The sequence below is a fragment of the Phyllostomus discolor genome, chromosome 2 (assembly GCF_004126475.2).
Source record: "Phyllostomus discolor isolate MPI-MPIP mPhyDis1 chromosome 2, mPhyDis1.pri.v3, whole genome shotgun sequence".
Taxonomy (NCBI): Eukaryota; Metazoa; Chordata; class Mammalia; order Chiroptera; family Phyllostomidae; genus Phyllostomus; species Phyllostomus discolor.
Genome location: NC_040904.2, coordinates 45,778,998 through 45,801,065, shown reverse-complemented (window position 1 = coordinate 45,801,065; position 22,068 = coordinate 45,778,998). Strand labels below are relative to the sequence as shown.

Sequence of the window (22,068 nt, the reverse complement as noted above, 5' to 3'; positions counted from 1 at the left end):
CTCAAGTTTCTTAAATAAGCAGTTTGACAGCAAACGGACTTTTCTGAACTAATGCTGATCTGAACTTATGTGAAGCTAGTTATGATCTTTAGCGATCCCACTTAGTGGAAATAGTCATGTATTTTTCTGCAGAGATATTGAGGTGTTTGATTGCAGGCTCCTGCCCCCGCCCCCGACGGTGATTTTACGTGGTACATGTAGAACATAACCTATCTGAAAGCGGAGAGCTTCTGGAAGCTGAATTCCTCTGGCCCCAAGCATTTTGAAAAAGGTACTGTGGATCTGTGGCCCCTTCACCTGACCAGCTTTCACATCCATTGCCTCGAGGGATCCCCTCAGCAGCCCCTCAGCCCTCCCACCTGGCTGTCCAGGCAGCATCAAGGCTCCCGCTCACCCTGGCACCAGGCTCTCTGTCCCTTCCTCCCGGCTGAGGTCCCTCTGCCCTCACTTCCCTCCTTGGCTAGAAATGAGCGCCTCAACTTCAGCCATCCCAGGCTCTGGCAGGTCTGGGCTCAGACAAATACTGCCCATCAGACACTCACTGTGCTGCCTTCCGTCACCTTCCACAGAATCCGCCCCCTGAGTACCTCGGACACTAACTAGATCAATAGCCCCCCATCTGAATTAGCAAAAACCATTCCCATCTATTGGATCCAGTATAATCTATCTTTGGCCCCCAGAGGTAAACTCTAACCTTGCTATTCCATTTGGTCTCAGAAAAATGTGACAAGCAACTCATATAAAACAATGATTGTCATATGTCATTTATAACAATAAAAAATTCAAGAATAACTTACACATGCAAAAAAGGAGTGGCAGAATAAGTGATAGTCTATCTTCTTTAAGAATATTATACAGCTATTAAAATTAATGTTTTTGAAGAACTTTAGCAAAATGGAAAGTGCTGGTAATACAATGTTAAATAAGAAAGCTAGATATAAACACATATATATTGGAAAAAGACTAGAAGAAAATGTGGCAAGTCTTAACAGTTGCTATCTCCGATAAACTAAAGTATGTGATGTTTGTTTTCTTTTTTATAATTTTCTGTGTTTTCTGAAGTAAGCGTTTGTTATGTTGAAATCAGGAGAAGCGTTCAGTAAGGAGACCACATGAGCAGCACGGAAGATGACTTCAGAGGTGTCTGTCTCCTCGCGTCACTCCTTCATCCTGCAACTGGTAACTACTATCCCTTAGGAAAATAAAAGATTCTTTTCTGCAGATTTTTGAAGGAAAGAGATTTGTCTTGTTGCGTCTCACTTTCTGAGAGGACCATGTTCCTTTTGGGGTTGGGCAGACATTTTTCAGCCAGACCAGAGTTCCTGAATGGAATTTGTTCAGGGCCGTGGACTCACTGAAGAACTTCTGCAAAGGGCCTGCTTCTGACAAGAGTGGGGAAAAACTAAGACTGCTGAGGCTAGAGCGCCACCTTGTGGCCACATGCATCCTTTCCCAGAGCATCATGGGGCTTAAGCATTTCCCTACTCAGGAACCCTGGGCAGCGTCTTCAAATCTGACTAGTCACTAAGAACAGCATTAACCATTCTGTAGAACTCCTAGATTTTAATGCCTTAGGACTTTTGGTGTGAGGAAAGTTTCTGCTGAATTGTGAAACGATCTGATGTATCAAGAATAGTCAGGGGTCAGGCTTGTCACTAAGAGAGAGATGCTTGGAAGGTCCTGAGACATCCAAAACTATGTCTAGTGTCCACAACAGATGGCGGCACAGGTAAACATGGCTCACCGCCTCGCAAAGCCACATCAAAAGTACAACGAAGTCGTAGAACAGCCATCACTCAGAACCGTCAGATATCGAGTTGAATGGCATTCTGACAACTATGGAATTAAAGAAACCTCCACAGAGGGCAGAGGTTGGTGGTCAGTGGTCACATCCAGTCTTGCAGCTGACTGGCCCAGGTAAATCCTTCCATTGACCTGCCAAGAGGAACCAAGGCTCAACTACAAGCTCTGACCAGCTGAGCTGCCTGGCAAGGGCCCATGCTGTTTGGAATATGTTGAGTTGAGGTACCTGTTGGACATTCAGATGGAGCCATCCAATAAGAAAGAAGTCAGAGACAAGGGCATGCATCTGTGAATTTGGGTGAGGCTGGAGACAGAGATGAGCCATCACTGCTCAGGGCAGTCAAAGCCACAGAGAGTGGGGTGGAGGTGACTAGGACGAATTGGTTAGGGAGACAGGAGGACCAGGGAGGAAAAGAAAGCAAATACCACAGCCACCAACACTTTCTCAGAACTATGACACTGTTTTCATCCTCATCAGGATGGTCAGTGACAACTTTTTCAAACATTCCAGTGTTCTTTATTTATATACCACCTGTTTCATAAATAATTGTTGTAGCTTATGATAAATACATACAAAAAGCAGTAAAATAAAATGAAACAAATAAATCAGAGCAAGAAAATAGGAAATCAGGTTAGGAGATCAAGACAGCAGGTTGGGGGAGGATAGAATTAGGATACAATTATGCATGCCAAAGGGCACTACAGTTTCCACAGTAGACTTGCTAGTTTGGCTCTGAGCTTCCTAGTGGCCAAAGTAAAAACAGAGATAGTCATGTTACCTCCATAAGAAGAAACTATGCTCTTCATCAGGACTAACTGATTTGGACAAGAACATCCAATTAAAAGGTGAATAAATCCCACTCTCCTAAGCTGCTTCAACATGCAAATACTCTTCTGCATAATTAGATCCCCATTATTGGGGTGGAGGGGTAGAAAGAGAACTGGACCAGGACTCAGGATACCTCGTTATTATAATACTAACTCTTCCACTGATTGCAGATCTAAAGCAGATCGTTTAAATTCTTTGTGCCTCATTTTCTGAACTATAAAGTGAGTTCTTTCAGTTGCTGTAGCTTTTTTGTTTTGACATGACATTCTGATTCTTCAGCAAATATTAATGGACACAAAAGGAGAAAAAGAGAAAAATCTACTGAAATTACATAAAGAACAATGAGGGCTGCAGAAGAAATTTATAAAACAGCCACAATTTTCTGAACATGAGAGAGAAAATACCACATTCATCAGTTAAATAGAAACTATTTAAGATGGCGACATGGGTAAACACGGCTCACCTCCTCACACAACCACATCAAAATTACAACTAAAATATAGAACAACCATCACTCAGAACCATCAGAAATCGGGTTGAATGGAAGTCTCACAACTACAGAATTTAAAAAACCACATTCACCCAGACCAGTAGGAGGGGCAGACATGTGAAACAGGCTGGTCCCACATCCATGTGTGGTAGACAAAAATTCAGGAGGTATATCTCAGGAGCCAGGAGTCCCAGCCCCACAGTAGACCCCCAGTCCAGGGTTCCAGTGCCAGGAAGATCAGTCCCCACAACTTCTGGCTGCCAAAACCAGTGGGGATTGAGTTGGTGGAAAAAACAGCTGGAGTTCCAAGCAGTTCCTCTTAAAGAACCCACACACGGACTTACTTAGACTCACTCCCCCTGAGCCCTAACACCAGGGTAGCAGCTTGAAAGGCACCAGTGCCATACAGGGAAGAACTGAAGTACCTGGTATCAAGACAAGAGCTAGGGGACAGCTTTCTCTCAGAAAGGTGAGAAGAGGCTACTATCCCTATTCTGAACCCTGCCCCCACAGAGCCAGAGGCAGCAGGCTGGTGCCATATCTGAGACTCCATAAACCTGGCTAACATCATTTTTCCTGCCCTGGAGATCCTCAGAGACTCCAAATCACCCACCTTATGGACCCACCCAACCTGCTTTTCCATATGAATGGCTGGTCTTGGCCCATGCTCCACAATTTATTAAATCCTCTCAAACAAGCAATAGCCAGCCTCAGTGAGCCCCCAGCCCCTGTACCTGTTAAGTGGCTGCAGGTCTGGCACTAGCAGCAGCCAGCTTGGCTTCACCTGGGAATCTCTAAGCACAGCACAAGTAGCAGCCATCTCAAACTTTTGATAGCTCAGACAGGGTAGTCCTGGGCAAAACATAGGTGGGTTGGCCTGTACCACATGGGAAACCACAGAGCCTGAGCACCCAGTGTACAGCTACAGACCACAATGGAACACCACCACCCTGCTCCTGCACAGCTGATCCTCCACAGAGGGCAGAGGGTGGTGGTCAGTGGTCAAGGCATCCAGTCCTTGCAGTTGACTGGCCCAGGTAGATCCCTCCCATTGACCTGCCAATAGCAATCAAGGCTCAACTACAAGAGGAGGATGTACTTAGCCCACACAAAGGGCACATCTCAAGTACCCAGCTTGGGTGATAGTGTAGGCTGTGCCACTGGACCCTACAGGACACCTACTACATTAGGCCACAATACCAAGACACAAAGTCAAAGCAGCTCTACCTAATACATAGAAACAAACACAGGGAGGCTCCCAAAATGAGGAGGCAAAGAAACATGGCCCAAATGAAAGAACAGATCAAAACTCTAGAAAATGAGCTAACTGAAATTGAAATAAGCGATCTATCAGATGCAGAGCTCAAAACACTCATTATAAAGGATGTTCAAGGAACTTAGTGAGGACCTCAACGTCATAAAAAAGATCCAGTCAAAAATGAAGGATACACTAACTGAAATAAAGAACAATTTACAGGGAAACAACAGTAGAGTGAATGAAGCCAAGAATCAAATCAAGGATTTGGAACATAAGGAAGCAAAAAACAACCAATCAGAATAAAAAGGAGAAAAAACGATACAAAAAAACAAGGATAGAGTAAACAGCCTCTAGGACAACTTCTAAAAATCTAATATTAGCATCATAGGAGTGCAAGAAAGAAAAGATAAAAAGCAAGAAATTGGAAATCTATTTGAAAAAATAATGAAAGAAAGCTTCTCTAGTATGGTGAAGGAAAGAGACATGCAAGTCCAGGACAGAGTCCCAAACAAGATGGATGCAAAGAGGCCCACTCCAAGACACATCACAAGTAAAGGCTAAAGGTTAAAGATAAAGGGAGATTAAAGGCAGCAGGAGAAAAGCAGATAGTTACCTACAGGGGAGTTTCATAAGACTTGTCAGCTGATTTCCCAAAAGAAACTTTGCAGGCTAGAAGGGATTGACAAGAAGTATTCAGAGTCATGAAAAGCAAAGACCTACAGCTAAGATTGCTCTACCCAGCAAAGCTATCATTTAGAATTGAAGGGCAGATAAAGAGCTTCCCAGACAAGAAAAAACTAAAGGAGTTCATCATCACCAAACCATTATCATATGAAATGATAAAGGGACTTATTTAAGAAAAGAAGATCAGAACTATGAACAATAAAATGGCAATAAGTACATACCTGTCAAAACTGAATCTGAAAAACAAACTAAGCAAACAAGAAGAAGAGACAGAATCATGGGTACAGAGAACATTTTGATGGTTTCCGGATGGGAGGGGGTTGTGGTGGAATGGGTGGGTGAAAAGGTGAAGTTATTAAGAAGTCCAAACAGGTAGTTACAGAATAGCCATGAGGATGTAAAGTGCAGTACAGGAAATGGAGCAGCCAAAGAACCCATACACATGACCCATGGACATGACAATGGTGGGAGGATTGCCTGAGGAAGTGGTAGGTGCTGCGTGGAGGGGGGCAAAGGAGAAAAATTAGGACAACTATATTAGCATAATCAGTAAAATATAATTTTAAAAAGAAAAGAATAATATTAAGATGTGAAAAAAAAGCATACCCAGTCCTTGAGAATGATCACACACACCATATGCTCACACCCCTTCACCTTTCTCCCCATCTTCTTACAGACTTCAAACCCCACGAAACAAAGGGAATATAAGACCCAAATGTGTATGCCCTGGGAGAGGGGCCAGGGCCTGAGAAGTGTGTTTGAACCCAGGTAAAAGTGGCTTTGCAGATCCTCTCATGAGTCCATCTTTTGAGTGATTGACTGTCTTCTTGGATTTGGGGGTAACTTATTTTCTTCATTAAAAACACCTACAATAGTTTCCAAAATTTTTTTTTTAGCCTTCTCTCAGCTCCAGTTCCTAATGCTGAATTGGGAATTTAGATACCTCCTTAAGACTCAAGACTTACTGGACCAAGAGTTGCAGATGAAAACAACAACGAGCAGCCCTGGCTGGCGTAGCTCAGTGGATTGAGTGCGGGCTGGGAACCAAAGTGTCCCAGGTTCAATTCCCAGCCAGGGTACATTCCTGGGTTGCAGGTCATAACCCCCAGCAACCGCACATTAATGTTTCTCTCTCTCTCTCTCCCCCTCCCTTCCCTCTCTAAAAATAAATAAATAAAATCTTTAAAAAAAATTTAAAAAAAAACAACCAGCTTTCTATCTCTAACTCTAGGAAACATCCTAGAGCAGAGGTCAACAAAGTTTTTCTTAAAGGGCTAGATATAAACATTTAAGGCTTTGCAGGTCATATGGGCTCTGTCACAACTACTCAATTCTATCATTATATCATGAAAACAGCTGTAGACAATATATAAACAATGGTGCGGCTGTATTCCAATAAATCTTTATTTAAAAAAGCAGGCAGTGGGTCCTAATTTGCAGACCCTGCACTAGAGAGATGTTGGTGCTGGGTAGGACCTTAGAAATCATCCAAACAAGACTCTCATTTTACAGATGAGAGAGTGCAGCCAAGAGAGGCAAAGAGCCGGGTTACTCAAGGCCTGCCAGCTTGAAAGAAGTACGGGTCCTCCTTTCAGCTCTGAGGGTCTCTGCAGGGCACACAGGAACACACACTTCCTTCCCAAAAGGCTTGTTCTCCTTCCTTTTACCAACACTTGCTTTGAAGAAATGGCTGGTAATGCATATTATCATCAGTTCCTCACTTTTCTGTAAAAGGTCTGTCCTATCCACGCTTCAGTCAGGCCATTCCCACCCAATTTGTACCAAGATCAGTTATTGAGGGCTTAGTATTTACAAAGTGCCTGCTGTTTATACCTCATTTCATCCTCATAACAATCCTATTAGAGGCCTATAATAACTTTTTTAGCATATGAAGAAACTGAGGCTGGAGAGGTTAAGTAACTTGCCAAGATTCCACAGACAGATAAGGACAGAGTCAGGATTTACTTCTCTTCCTCATACTGCCTCGGGTTCATTCATGTGGATCTAGCCAGGGGAGGATTTAAAATTCTAGAATTTAGCCAGCCCCATCGTTCCCTCCACCTAGACACAGTCTTGCCCACTCTCAAGGACCACTTCAGAACCACTTTTTCCATGAAGCCTTCTCCTACCCTTCTGTGGTCACCATAGTGTGGACAACACAACTAAGCACCTATAGTGTCCCATCTTGTACTGATCACTGTGACATCACGTGCATTAACATTTTCACCCTGACTTTGCTATAAACTCCTCAAAGACAGCACCAGGTACATAATAGGTACTTGGTATATACCGACCGGTACTTGATATATGTGCCAAACCCTATGCTAAGACCCTTAAATATATTCTCTCTAATTTTCACAAGAACACCCTGAGGTAGATGCTATTGTCCCACTTCACAGATGAGGAAGCTGAGGCACAGAGAGGCTAAGTACCTTGCGCCACACCAAGGAGCTCTGGCAGACTGGCGTGATCAGTGTAACTGCTTACGGGAGCAGAGCTGGGTGGTGTATATGAATACGTTGTACCTCGGTCTTCAGATTCTAAATTCTTGCTGCCCGACAGCAATTTTAGTTTAACGAGCTGATTAGCCCTAAGTCAAACAAATAAAGCCATAAAGGTGGGATTCAAGTGCACTAATATAAGATAGATTTGTGGAACTGAAACCCTTTTCAGTTTCCTCTGACAGCCTAAGCTGAAGCCTGCCTAAACTCATAGAAAGTCTACCAGAATTTGTAAGTCAGTGGGGCATGACCCAAGGTGGACTCTTGTGATCGTGTTTATGTCTCCTAAGAACTCACCTTTGCATCTCGGACTTCTTTCCCCAGAGTCTTGGACAAAACATCAGCATATTGCTGTACTGTTAATGCTTCTGCACTGAGACCCACAGCTTTGCCTAAAAACTCTGCTGGAGAATTAAAAATGCTAGAGACAACTGCTCCAACGTCAGCAACGGAGATGCCATCCATTGGTATGTCCCCCATAGGCAGTGCTAGTTAAAAAAAAAAAGATAAAAATAGCTAATTACATCACATCCTCACCAAGTTGAATTACTCAACCACTTAAACAAAAGGTATAGGAAAGCAATGTAACACTGCGTGGCCATAATCTATGCACAATTAGTTACAATGTTTTGTTTTAGAATAATACCATAATGCCTGAGTACTGTTTTTTTTTTTTTGTTTTTTTGTTTTTGTTTTTTTTATATATTTTATTGATTATGCTATTACAGTTGTCCCATTTCCCCCTTCTCTCCCCTCCACCCTGTACCCCCCTCCCACCCACATTTCCCCCTTTAGTTCATGTCCATGTGTCATACTTATGAGTTCTTTAGTTTCTACATTTCCCGTACTATTCTTGCCCTCCCCCTATTTTCAACCTGCATTCTATGCTACTTATTCTCTATACCTTTTCCCCCTCTCTCCTCCTCCCACCCCCCTGCTGCTAACCCTCCATGTGCCCTCCATTTCTGTGGTTCTGTTCCTGTTCTAATTGTTTACTTAGTTTCTTTTGGTTTTGCTTTAGGTGTGGTTGTTGATATTTGTGAGTTTGCTGTCCTTCTACTATACATGCCTTTTCTTTATCTTCTTTTCTTAGATAAGTCCCTTTAGCATTTCATAAAATAAGGGCTTGGTGATGATGAACTCCTTTAACTTGACCTTATCTGAGAAGCACTTTATCTGCCCTTCCATTCGAAATGAGAGCTTTGCTGGATAGAGCAATCTGGGATGTAGGTCCTTGTCTTTCATGACTTGGAATATTTCTTTCCAGCCCCTTCTTGCCTGTAAGGTCTCTTTGGAGAAATCAGCTGACAGTCTGATGGGAACTCCTTTGTAGGTTACTGTCCCCTTATCTTTTGCTGCTTCTAGGATTCTCTCCTTCGTTTTTACCTTGGCTAATGTAATTATGATGTGCCTTGGTGTGTTTCTTCTTGGATCCAACTTCTTTGGGGCTCTCTGAGCTTCTTGGATTTCTTGGAAGACTGTTCCCTTTGCCAGGTTGGGGAAGTTCTCCTCTATTATTTGTTCAAATACGTGCTCAATCTGTTGCTTTTCCCCTTCTGATTCTGGTACCCCTATAATTCGGATATTGGAACGTTTAAAGGTGTCTTGGATGCTCTTAATCTTTTCCTCAATTTTTTGAATTCTTATTTCATCATGCTTTCCTGCTTGGTTGATTCTATCTTCCTTCTGGTCCACTGTATTGTTTTGAGACTCATATTCCTTCCTTTCACTATTGGCTCTCCTCCACGTGTCTTCCTGCATCTGTTTTATGGTAATCTGCATTCTTTCATCTAAATTTCGTCCAAAATCCACCAGTTCCATGAGCTTTCTGATCACCAGTGTTTTGAACTGAGCATCTGATAGATTGGCTAATTCTTGGTCACTCAAAAGGATGAGTCCTGGGGGACTGATCTGCTCTGTTGAAAACATGGTTTTGTTTTTTTTTTTCCCCGTCTCTCCTTTTTTTTTTCCGTCTGGTTGCTCTTGTTACGGTGAGGGGCGGAGCCTTAGGTGCTCACCAGTGGCTAGATTGTGACGTTATATGTGGGGGCGGGGCAGGAGCGGGAGCGGAGCCGGAGCGGGAGGGGAGAAAACAATGGCGGTAGTTCCGTTCCCCTGGACTCAGACCCTTGTCTGGGCTTCTGGGCCGCGAGTTCTGCCCTGGTCCACAATCACTACCCCTCTGGGTCTGCCAGCCGCAGCTTGCGTACTCAGGGATCACCGCTGCCTTCTTGCGCGCCCCATGGCTTTGCGCCAATTTCGCGCCAAACCTTCCCCCGACCTCCGCGCGCCGCCGACCGGAGCCAGCCCCGCGCCCGCTGGCTTGTCTTCTCCTACCAGTCCGGATGAACGCGTCTACTTCAACTTCTTGGCTGCCCGACTTCCATTCAGATAAATCCTCTGCCGGATCTGGGTGTTATTCTGATAGTAAATTATTGTTGTAAAATATTGGTTTTCTAATCTTGGTTGTATGAGGAGGTACGGTGCGTCCACCTATTCCTCCATCTTGCCGGAAGTTTTTTTTTGTTCTTTTTTTTTTAAAGCAACCACTTAGCAAGCATCTGCTGTGTGCAAAGTATGGTTAGTCATGTCTCCAACCTAGACATCTCTGCCGAATTCCAGACTCTGTTTGTTCAACTTCCTACTCAACATCCTTACTTGACTGTTTAATAGGCATGTTAAACTCAATGTGCCCCCAAATGAATTCCTGTGTCCCCCAACAACTTGCTCCTCCTGCAGAACTCCCCATCTCAGTTAATGGTGACTCTACCATTCCAGTCTCTCCAAGTCAAAAACCTTGGAGTCAGTTCGACACTTCTCTCACATCCCATATCTTTCTGGGTCTTTTGGAAGTCCCATGTCCAGAATCTGACCACTTGTCACCATCTATACTGCTACCACCCCAGTCCAAGCCACCTTGGACCGCTGTCTTTGACTTCGATTATTGCATGGTTAGTCTCCTTGCTGCCATTCTTGCCTTTCCATGGTCTCTCTGTGAACCTGTAAAACTAAAGTCAGCTCACACCATGTCTGCCCATGCCCTCCAATGGCTCTCTGTCCCTTAAAAAACAAGGCAATGCCTTATGGGACCAGACCTTTGCTAACTCTGGCCTCACCTCCTCCTACTCTCCCTTACTTGCTCTGTTTCAGCCACACGAGCTGCTCTCTCTTCCCAAAATGTTCTTCTCCTGGGAACCCGCACAGCCCACCACCTAGCTCTATCAGAAGGTGCTCAGATGTCACCTTCCCAAAGAGGCCCACTGGTCAGCCTGTTTAAATTTCACATGCCATCACCCTACTGGTAGCACTCCATATATACCTTTCCCTGATCTATTTTTTTTACGTAGCACTTAACATACAATATGCCTTACTTATCTATTATGTTTGTAATCCATCTCCTTCACCCAAAAAGAGCTTCACGAGGACAGAGCTATTTGTTCTGAACTATTTATTACTGATTCTGATTCCCCAGTAAATGACTGGCACACAGAAAGCCCTCAAGTATTTATTGAATGGATAAAAGAAGGAACAAACAAAAATATTGGCTGGTTCAATCTTAAAAACAACTTTGAAACATAGGAGTATCAGGTACTTGCCAGAAGTGGGTTCAAACCCTCACATGTCACTCCAAAACCTGTTACCCTCCTACAGTGTGATATAGCCTCTCACAGATCCCTAGAATCCCAGAATCCTGAGGCTGGAACCCAAAGTGGACACGGTCTAGCCCCAGAAGTCTCTTTTTTTAAATGAAGAAACAAAGCCTATTGACTCACCTGCTGCCTCACAGCTAGGAAGCAGCCAGCCAGGACAAGAATCAAGGTCTCTGAATTTCAGTCCATTGTAAAAGTGACTTCGAGATTAGCAGCCGGGGACTAAATTTCATACTTAGTCTTTTGTAGCTAAGTTAGCTTTGCACCTCAATTTCTTGGTAGGCAAATTACCTGTTCAGGTTAAATTATAATTGTATTTTATATTTGTAAAGCAGTTTGTGCTTTTTGAGGCCCTCAGAGCTAAGCCTGTTCTGCCTTTGAGGTCTGTTTTTGTTTGAGAATTAAGGGTCTTGGGATGAGATTAAAAGCAGCCATGAGACAATGGTCATGAACATGGTTCTAGGCCCAGACTGCCACACTCCATGTCCTGGCGCTGCCTTATTAGTGATCTTTGGAAAGTTCCTTAATGTATCTTGCCTCAGTTTCCTCATCTGTAAAATGAAGGTGAATAGTGTGGTGCCAGGCCCTTAGCAAGTATTAGCTATTTCTACAATGGAGAGCGATACCTGAGACTCAGGAATACCTAAGACTGGGTTATACAGACTTTGGGGCCTGCTATGGAACCGAGCACCAGAAGTAATTTAGGGCATCACCTCTTTACCCAAGCCAATTTAACTGAGAGACTCCAGTGTCCTACTTCAGGGCCTGGGAAATGTCAGTGAGCTGGCTTCTGAAAGCTGGTGAGGGCGTAGGAAGAAAGGAAGTGGGACTAAAAAGCACTGTATCACATTTGTACATTTATCTAGCCACCTGTTGAACTACTACTCAGGTTGTCTGTCGTATACCAGGTGCTCCGGGTTGACTGTGGCTGCCACTAGTTATGCCTCTGATAAGTCTCAACTACGTGCCAAAGAAAAAAGACTGAATTTGTGCTGTTGATATTCCCATAGTCCCTCCAATCCACAGAGCAACTTTGCACTCTGGGCAAAGAAAATGCCTCCAAAGGGTAGGGGAATTCCAGCCAGTGGACTGGAAGCATTGGAATTACTAGCAATTCTTGTTAAAACTATAATCTTCCAGGCCCCAGCCCAGACCTACAGAATCAGACGCTTTCTCTGGGGAGTCAGGGCCCCTCTAGAGACTCTGACCATGGGATGCAGGTCAAGAGAAGAATGGCTTTCCTGTTGCCACAGAATTTCAGATGCATGAGCTAGAAGGGCCTTTAGAAGTCATCTTGTCCAACTTTTCCATTAGACATGAGGAAACTAAGTCTGGAGGTCACATAGCTAATTACTTATACAAAGAGCATCAGACTGCTAAGACTGGAAGTGAAATCCTTTCTGTTTCCAGCCCAAGAAGCAGTCCTCTGTGAAGTCGAAAACCATGCGGTCTCCCTCTCAGCACTTCACACAGAGGTTTGGCACGCAGGAGGCACTCAAATGATAGATGTCCACTGAAATGGGGGGAGGGAAGGGCAAGAGGGTGGGGGAGGGGAGGACAGCAGGTGTCTGGTTACTTTCACTGCAAACTACCACTTACCCAAGGTGTAGTAATCTCCATCAGAGGCTTTCACAGCCTTCCACATGGTGAGGAAGTTTTCAAAGTAAGCTGCCAAGCGGACGCTGGTCATAGGAACACCAATGGACCAGAAATATTCCTCTACCTCTCCCTTCCCATCAAAGTGCTCAACTTCCAACTTTCCACCAGTCAGGCGCTTGACATTCTCCAGGCCACTGTACACCACATGCTTCAGACCCAGGCGCTTGGCGATATCCGCCACCGACTTTCCCTGAGAGAGAAATGTAAATTCTTTATGTAGATCACTGTTTCTGCATATGGATGGACAAGAGGGCAAGTGCTGGTTTCCCTTACCCCCTCTTTTTCTTATTGTTTTCCTTAGAGAGGAAGCTCTTCCAGCATCAAAATATATTCAAGTTACCATCTCAGAGGCCACCAGCACTAGGGGGCAGAGGCTCCACCGTGTCAAAATGCTGAACTTCATCAGAGGCTAAGAGTCAGCCTGGTGGGAACAGTCAGGAAGATTTGGTCCCTTCCCCTGAGCTATCAGTATCTTTGTGATCAGCTGCCACGTTTATTTATATATGAGGCTCAGGGATGCCTGAGAAAACAATATATAGTGTAATAATGTTTTCTGGGAATGAATTATATCTGCACACCATTTCAAAATTGAGAGCATAATGAAGAGACACACACACACATTCTCTTTTTTTGTATTTTAGTTCCAGAATGCCCAAAGCACCTTCATCTCTCTCTCTCCCCCTCTCTCTCCACTGGTTTCTTCTTCTCCTTTCCTGACAAAGCCCCATGTAGCAAGCAGGGAAGATATAGTTAATCTGGTTTAGTAGATGCAGAAAGTGAAGCAGAGAAGTGACTCAGTACCCCTGGACTTCACATTGAGTGAATATCAGAACTAGAACCCAGAGTTCCTAAAATAAGCCCTTCCAAAGCTTATCACTAAAAGACAAGCTATAAATGGTATAATTAATTTAACAGACACTCCTGAAATGGTTTAATTCTGTTCTTAATATTTTTTAAGATTTTATTTATTTATTTTTAGAGAGGGAAGGGAGGGAGATAGAGAGAGAAACATATCAATGTGCGGTTGCTGGGGGTTATGGCCTGCAACCCAGGCATGTACCCTGGCTGGGAATCGAACCTGCGGCACTTTGGTTCGCAGCCTGCACTCAATCCACTGAGCTACGCCAGCGAAGGCTGTTCTTAATATTTTTAATTGTGCCATTTCTGCAAGATACTGATCCCATGCATTACATTTTTCAAATCTAATCTTCATATTTTTCCAATTTATACTTATATATAATTTCAAATAGTACCATCATGGTGGGGATAGAACTTATAATGACAAAGATGTTCTCTGAGCCCCCATGCTGATAACTACTCTCTAGAAGTAACCACTTTCATCTGCTTTTGCTGTTCATCTCTAAACAACACATTTGCACTGCTAATTCTTGATTTTTTCCATTTAAAATACCACCTACTAAATTCCTACTATGAAAGATGAGGCTTCATTTTAGCGCTCCCCTTTCCCTCTCTCTCTCTCTCACACACACAGTCCATCACCACCGTCACACATATATGTGTATTCCTGATATCATAGTTTTGGGATAGATCAATTCTCAGTGCTTACACTCAGCTGACGTTGAACCATGTAACATTCTATGGTTGCATTTATTTTTTTCTACAAAATGTTATTTTCCCTCATGTTCATCATTGTGGGTTTGTTTACTTGTTTGTTCAGTTCCTTTTCCATGTACCCATTACTGATTTCTCCCCAGATTCTCTGCCAGAGCATAAATATACTCATGACATTTTTGTTTTTCCCTCTTCACTTCAGAGTTACCTTAATTTGTGGGGTACCCTTCATATGTCATCTGCAAACAAATGGGGAGCATTTAATGACTGGCTCTGGTACACAGTCACTCTCCAATCTCTGAGGTCTTGAGTGTGGGTGTGTGCTGCATAGCACCGATTTTACAATGAAAGCCACCTCTAACAAGTACTGGAAATACCTATATTTCATAAATACCAGTGAGATGTTGTGGAGTGATGTTCATGTTTTCGCCCAGACTGAGGGCCTACCCCCTTCAAGGGAGGGCAGAGAAGCCAGTGTAAGAAGAGATGCTCAAAGGTGTCCCCACCTGACACACTTCTTTCTCTTTGCTGAGATGGTCCCAGAAGTTGGTCACCACAAAGGCCCCATAGGCATCTTTTAAGGCAGCCTCCACTGATGCTTCATCATTCAGGTCCCCTTTTACCACTTCAGCACCAAGGTCACGGAGCACCAATGCATTGGGTCGAGTCACATCCCTGGTCAGAGCTCTCACAGCAAACTTTTTGCTCTCCAAAATGGCCTTGGCCACAGAGCCACCCTGAGCTCCTGCAGGATTGGGGAAGAAGAGACAGAGGAAAAATCAGGAAGAATGTTCACTACAGAACAGTTGGACAGGAAGCCCCATTATTCAGAGTACAGCTGTTGTGGTAACTGTTTCAGGCAGCATCCCCATGGTTTACAAGAGTGGTTTTCAAAATAGATTTCCTGCAGCCTCACTAGAGGCACCTTTGCAGAATCCACAGTGAAAAGAAAGAATGGGAGAGCCCTGAGGCAACAAGGAGGCCAAAGGAGGGGGTGCCAGACCCTCTGCCCAGATTCAACTGGGAAATGTACTTTTATCTGATTATAGATTTTATCTTGAGGTTCTTCACACAATTTTACTCTCAAAAGAGCTTCCTATTTTACATTTTTTTAACAGTTGAAAACTTGCTAAGTTTCTTTTTATGGTATTTAAGGCCATCAATGATATGACCATTACTAGCCTAATTTATCTACTCTACTTGTATATACTGAATGCTCTCTGATATATGCCAGGCACTGTGCTGAGTTACTGACATTTGAGATCCTCTATCAAATTGGTTGCATACCAGTCTTGAATATGTTTTTTGTGCCTTCAGATCTACCTTCACCTGCTTAATGCCCTGGGAGGCTTACCTGTGTGGACCCCATCAATAGGCTCACTTGCTCTCAGGTTAGGTCTGGACAATGAGAGGCATCAGCAGGAGACCCAAGGGCAGGAGGGGAGGTTTTGGTCATCTTTGCTACTTTCCCTGGGTTTTGGTCGTCTCTCTTACCCTCTGCTTCTTCCTCCTGTTGCTTACTTGCTTCTTACTGGTCTCTTCCCTTTCCACCATTATTTTTTTCTTTGGCTTTTCTGAAAGAGTGTGGCACTTGTTTCCTGTGAAATCCCAACTGATACACCACCAATAACCCTACAGGGTCTGCCGTTCAATAAGCTCTGCTTTTGCCCAAGGATTTCAGCTGAAGTTTAGTCCTCTAGTAGTAAATATGAACAGACAGCCAAAGGTCACCAGATATTTGAAGAAAGCCTCCAACAAAACCAAAATAAACAAAATGATAAAAGGAAACAGAAACAATACAATGAAGAGAAGTTTTAAAGTATTAATATTCTCAGAGACTGGAAAAGGTTTTGCATTCAGAACACTCCATCTGCATGCCGCACCAACGAAAAGGGAGCGGGAGGCGGGAGAGAAGGAGAGAGAGCATCCGGAAGAGAAGATGAAGCTCTCAGAAATGTAAACTATTATAGCAAAAATAAGTTTTCAATAGAAAAAGTTGGAGAAATCTCTCAGGATTAGAAGGAAAAAACCCATAGAAATGGCAACCAGAAAAGCAATCGTAGAAGATGAAGCCAGGGGAATTCCAGAAAGAGAGAATAGAGAAAATGGACATATGGAATTATCAAAGAAGATAATTCTCCAGAGTTCAAGGCTTTCTCATGACCTTCCAGACTAAGGGGCCACTGAGTACCCAGCACAATGCATAAATAAAGTACCACATTATTATTTATACAATTGTGGAGTTTCAGAACACTGGGAATAAAAAAACCTTACAAACTTTGGTAGAAGAGTAGTTAATTCAAAGGTGGGGAATAAAAATAGCACCAGATTTCTTTATAACACTGGAAGCAATGGAGTAATGCTATTTGGGTGGGGGGCAGGGGGTAAGAGGCGTGATTAATTTCTATTTAGAATTTTAAACTTAACCAAATGATCAATTGATTCTAAACATCTACATGAAGACATTTTCAGAAACTCAAGATCTCAAAAATTTAATTCCTATGTACTCTTTCTCTGTAAGCTGCTGGAAGAAGTGCTCCAGCAAAAAGACAAAGTAAAGCAAACAAGAGGAGCCCAAGAAACAGAAACCAAACCCAGGAGAAAGGCAAAGAGAATTATTAGAATAATGGTGAAGAGAATCCTAGAAAGATTGAAATAGAAAAAGATAGCATTCCAAGAGGAAGTCCTCCGTGGAAAGAAAAAAAACAGAACAGACAGATTAAAGGAAAAAATGAGTGATAGGTACAAATAAAATGAAACAAATAAAACATAAGTGTCCCAGGTTCAATTCCCAGCCAGGGTACATTCCTGGGTTGCAGGCCATAACCCCCAGCAACCGCACATTGATGTTTCTCTCTCTCTCTCTATCTCCCTCCCTTCCCTCTCTAAAAATAAATAAATAAAATATTTAAAAAATAAAAATAAAAAATCTGCAAAAAAAATAATAATAAAAAATAAAGGCAATTATTAATTTCAGGGAAAACAATAAATTACATGAGAAAAGAAGTGCACACTACAATGGCTCAAGTATGAACAATAATTACATAGTCATAATAAGAGTCCATATTAGTCCATCATCTATATGAAAAACACAAATTGTTATAAATTATATGGGGAGGATGAGAAACAGGAAGTACTGCTTGGGGCTGGGGATATAGGGCAGCTACAGACAATGAATAATATCTAACCTGAAAAATCAAGGAACAGCCTAATACCACATTATTGGGAAATATGGAGACAAACACCAGTAGAAACAGAAGAGTTAAATGTGGAAAGGGTAGGGCAGGGTCTGCTGGGTTTCTTTGTAAGACTTATAGGTAGACTTAAAAGTATTATATGCACATCTATAAAAATAAAAAATTCAATATAAAATGTTTGTTGGCTCTATTAACTTGTTAAGCCTGCCATAACAAAATTCCACAGATTGTGGCTTAAACCATTGAAATCTATTTTCTCACTGTTCTGGAGGCTGGAAGCCCAAGATGAAGGTGTTGCTGTGAAGGTTTCTCCTGAGATGTCTCCCTTTGGTTTGCAGATGGACAGCCTTCTAACCGTGTCTTCACACGGTCTTTGCTTTGTGCACTTTAGCCCCTCCTGTCTGTCTCTGTGTGCACGAAAATTTCCTCTTCTTTAAAGGACACCAGTTCCATAGGGTTAGGGACCACTATTATGGCCTTACTTTAATATAATTACGTCAGGAAAGCCCTATTGGCATATACAGTCATATTTAGAGAGGTACTAGAGATTAGGGCTAGGATACATGAATTATTCTGGGGGGAGAAACAATTCAGCCCATATCATCAACTATTGTAATTATTTCCTTATAACCCTCCTACTAAACTAGGTTCTCCTTGAGGACAGAAACTGCTTACTCTTCATCCCTGTTTCCCAACCATGTGCTGAGACTATTCTCTGGCAAACTCCAAGTTTTCAACATCTACATGTTGAACTGTGGATGAAAACGGGCCATGTACAAAACCTGACAAGTTCAGGGGAGGAATGAATGAGTGAATGAATGAATGAATGAATGAAAGAAAGATGAAAAGAGTGAAACCTCTGTGCTCTCAACTCATAGCTTTGGAGGTGAACAGTCCTGCCTGGACCTGTATGAAAGAATAAGAGGAACTGGACCTAAACCAGGACTGGCTCTCTTAACCACTGTCACTTTTAATGTTTTACTAAGACCAAAACCAGGAGAGGAATTCATCCATTTTGGCCCTGTTCCTTTAAAATAGCAAAGAATGACATAAACCTATGAACCCATAAAAGCAGCCCCCAGAGTATCCATTCTAGACATACTCAGTTGTCCTAGAGCTTCTTTGCTTGTTCTGGACTGTTCTCTCTTGGGTCCAGTTCCCTACCAGGTGATTCCATGTTGCAGACAGTGTCAACATAAGAAATGGCCAAAGCTATAGAGAATTTTTATGAGTTTGAGCTCTCATAGATATAATGAAATTATTTGAGCTTCCCTGGCTGGTGTGGGTCAGAGGACTGAGTGCAGACCTGCTAACTGAAAGGTTGCCAGTTCAATTTTTAGTCAGGGCACATGCCTGGATAGTGGACCAGCTCCCCAATTGGGGGCATGTGAGAGGCAACCTATCAATGTATCTATCACATATGGATGTTTCTTTCCATCTCTTTCTCCCTCCCTTCCTCTTTCAAAAAATAAAGAAGAAAGAGAGAGAGAGAGAGAGAGAAAGAAAAGAAAGAAAGAAAGAAAGAAAGAAAGAAAGAAAGAAAGAAAGAAAGAAAGAAAGAAAGAAAGAAAGAATATTATTTGAGCCAACTGATGACATATGCCAGGGAGCAAGATCTCAAATACTCTACAGAATAACAGTTTTGCAGTTTCTTTTATGCACTTGAAATTAAGGAGAGAACATAAGGAAGATACAAGGTGGCAGAAAGCAAAGCAGGAATTGGATTACAGGATAGTTAACAAGATTATGTGCTCTCCTGAGGGTGGTTAAGGCTTATTTCAAAGGCATGTTAAAGAAGCACCTAGATGCAAAGAAGCAATGGACAGGACTAGCTTTAGGCAAAGATAAGCCTTTTACTAAAGAAGTTATGTGCCTGGGCATGCCTACCCACCATGACCTGACCAGTTAGAGATTTGTGATCAGATGACCCTGGGAGGTAACTTTCCATAGAACCCCCTTTTCGTCTACAGGTGCATTGGAATGGCAAGCACTGTTCAGAGTCTGATATGCAAACGCATACAAAGGTAAGAGTTAACACATGTCCCTGTCAAATTTAACTAGGCATCTTATATTTTTATCTACTAAATTGGGCAACCCTACCTCAAACTCCCAAACACACCCAGAACTCCATGGTAACTGAAGTAGGGACAAGACCTGGGCAATAAAGTAATCCGTCCACTCCCTTAGTAAAGTAGGAAGCAACTTTAATCAACTCTGACACATCTAATCTGATTCTTTTAAGAGCCACTCCCAGGGCTCTTATTCAACTGCGTACTCTGGATGTCTAGGCAGCAACTCAAGCTTGAGACTAAAACAGAGCCCCTGGCCTTTTTTGACCTGCTCCCACCACGGTCTCCCCCATTTCAGTGATCGCACAACGTGTTCTTCCAGCTGCTCTGAGCACTCTGAAATCATTGCTTACTCCTCTCTTCTCACCTGTTATCTGGTCCATCAGTGAACCCTGTTTTAGCTTTCTTTAAAATACATCTGGAATGTGATCACTTCCCACCACCTCATTGCTACCAGACCTGTGGAAGCCATGGTCATCTAGGCTGGATTAGAGCAGCAGCTTCTCAAAAGGTTTTCCTGCTTCAGCCCTTGCCCCCTGCACTCTCTTTGCAAAACAGAAGCTAAAATGATCCTTTTAACATAGAAGTCATTTTGATCTCTCCTCTGCTCAAAATCTTTTAAAAGCTTCTTATTTTTTTCAGAAAAAAACAATATTCTCACCTTCACCCTAATGCCTTATACAGTCATCCCCAAGTCCCATTTACCTTTTATCTTTTATATTTTTAAAGTATATTTTATTGGTTATGCTATTACAATTGTCCCATTTTTTTCTCCCCTTTACACCTCTCTGCCCAGTGCTCCCATTCTCTCCAGCATTCCCTCCTCTGCCCCCTTAGTTCAAATCCATGGGTCATACATATAAGTTCTTTGGCTTCTCCATTTCCTATACTATTCTTAACACCCCCTGTCTATTTTGTAACTACCAATTACACTTCTTATTCTCTGTACCTTTTCCCCTATTCTCCCTCCTCCCTATCCCCACTGATAACCCTCCATGTGATCTCCATTTCTTTATTTTAAATTTTAATATATTTCATTGATTATGTTATTATAGTGGCCCCATTTTTTTTATCCCCTTTATTCGCCTCCTCCCTGTATCTCCCCTCCCACCATCATTCCCTCACCTTAGTTCATGTCCAGGGTCATACATATAAGTTTTTTGGCTTCTGGCATAACTGGCTATTGGTTTTTGCAAATATATTTCTCTCTTCTTCCTGCTTTAATCCTTTCCTCTTTTCATACAAAATTCCTTTGTTCATACAGCTTATATTTATTCTAGTGTGGAGAGAAATCAAGCAGGCAGGGCAGCCACACAGCAGCAGGGTGGGGCGGAGTTGCAATGGTACATGTGAAGTTCTGGAAACTGCTTACGGAGACAGTGACATTTGATCAGAGGCTTGGGGGACATGAGGGAGAAAGCTGTGAGGGTAACTGGAGGAAGATTATTCTAGGTTAAAGGGGCAGCTAGTGCAAAGGAATTAAGGTGGCAGTGTGCTTGAGGAAAAGGCACCGTAAGAAAAGGGGAGGGTAGAAGATGGGGGTCCATTAGCTGGACTTTGCATTTTTCTTGGATTGAGATGGGGGAGGGTGTTGGAGGGTGTTGAGCAGAGGCATGTCATCATCTGATAGTTTCAAATGGATCATCAAGAGGCTGAAATGGGAACAGATTCCTATTCATAGGAATGGCCTGAATAGATGAGCATTTTGCAAAGATGGCTCTAGCTGTAAAGAACAGATTATCAAGGAGGCAAGACTGAAAGCAGAGATGGCAGTTAAAAGGTCCGCACAGCTGTCCCCGTGAGAAAACTCACTCAGCACACTCTCCTAACCTCCACCCACTCCCCCGTTTCAGAATCGCTGGGGTATTGGTCAGGCATGAGACATCCCCTGCAAACCCACGGGCCTCTCACACTTGCTCCTCTTACTTGTCAGGAAGTGCATGGAGAAAAGTCTCCAGCATATAGCTTATATCAAAAAGAAAGATACCAACAAGTCAGCACAGGATTGAGAAAGAGAGACTATGTCAGTTGTCCATGTCCCACTGAGATCATTTCTGACAAATAAAATCAAATCACCCAGCCCCTTTACCACATAAGAAAATCAAGCAACAGGACACTTTTCTTCATTCCTCCAGAGGGCTCTTTGTTCAGCCCTGAGGCAGGCTGACTTTAAAACAAGACAGGAAAGTAAACCAAGTCAGGATGCACTTCATAGTGAGGAGTTTTTCTTACCTGTTGCTCCAAACACTGCAATTACTTTCTTGCTGGTCATGTTACCAGACAAATAGTGTAGTAGCTGAATTTTCCTCAGAGCAGTGACAGCAACTGAAATAGTTTCCCTTGAAGAGTGAGAGTT

General features: G+C 42.8%; 1 protein-coding gene and 1 long non-coding RNA gene across 2 annotated transcripts in view; one reads left to right on the top strand and one right to left on the bottom strand.

Moving 5' to 3' along the window:
- LOC118498828 overlaps positions 1–3,108 on the top strand; it is a 12,747-nt gene extending 9,639 nt beyond the window's left edge. The window contains exon 3 of the long non-coding RNA XR_004901299.1: positions 2,859–3,108. This is a non-coding gene — a long non-coding RNA (uncharacterized LOC118498828). The remainder of the gene's footprint in view (positions 1–2,858) is intronic.
- LOC114491080 (nmrA-like family domain-containing protein 1) overlaps positions 1–22,068 on the bottom strand; it is a 23,487-nt gene extending 1,419 nt beyond the window's left edge. Inside the window, exons 1-4 of the mRNA XM_028505242.2 lie at positions 21,945–22,068; positions 14,953–15,191; positions 12,815–13,064; positions 7,863–8,053 (exon numbers count right to left, since the gene is read on the bottom strand). Of these exons, the coding sequence (XP_028361043.1) occupies positions 7,863–8,053; positions 12,815–13,064; positions 14,953–15,191; positions 21,945–21,984 (720 nt within the window). The 5' untranslated portion in view covers positions 21,985–22,068. The remainder of the gene's footprint in view (positions 1–7,862; positions 8,054–12,814; positions 13,065–14,952; positions 15,192–21,944) is intronic.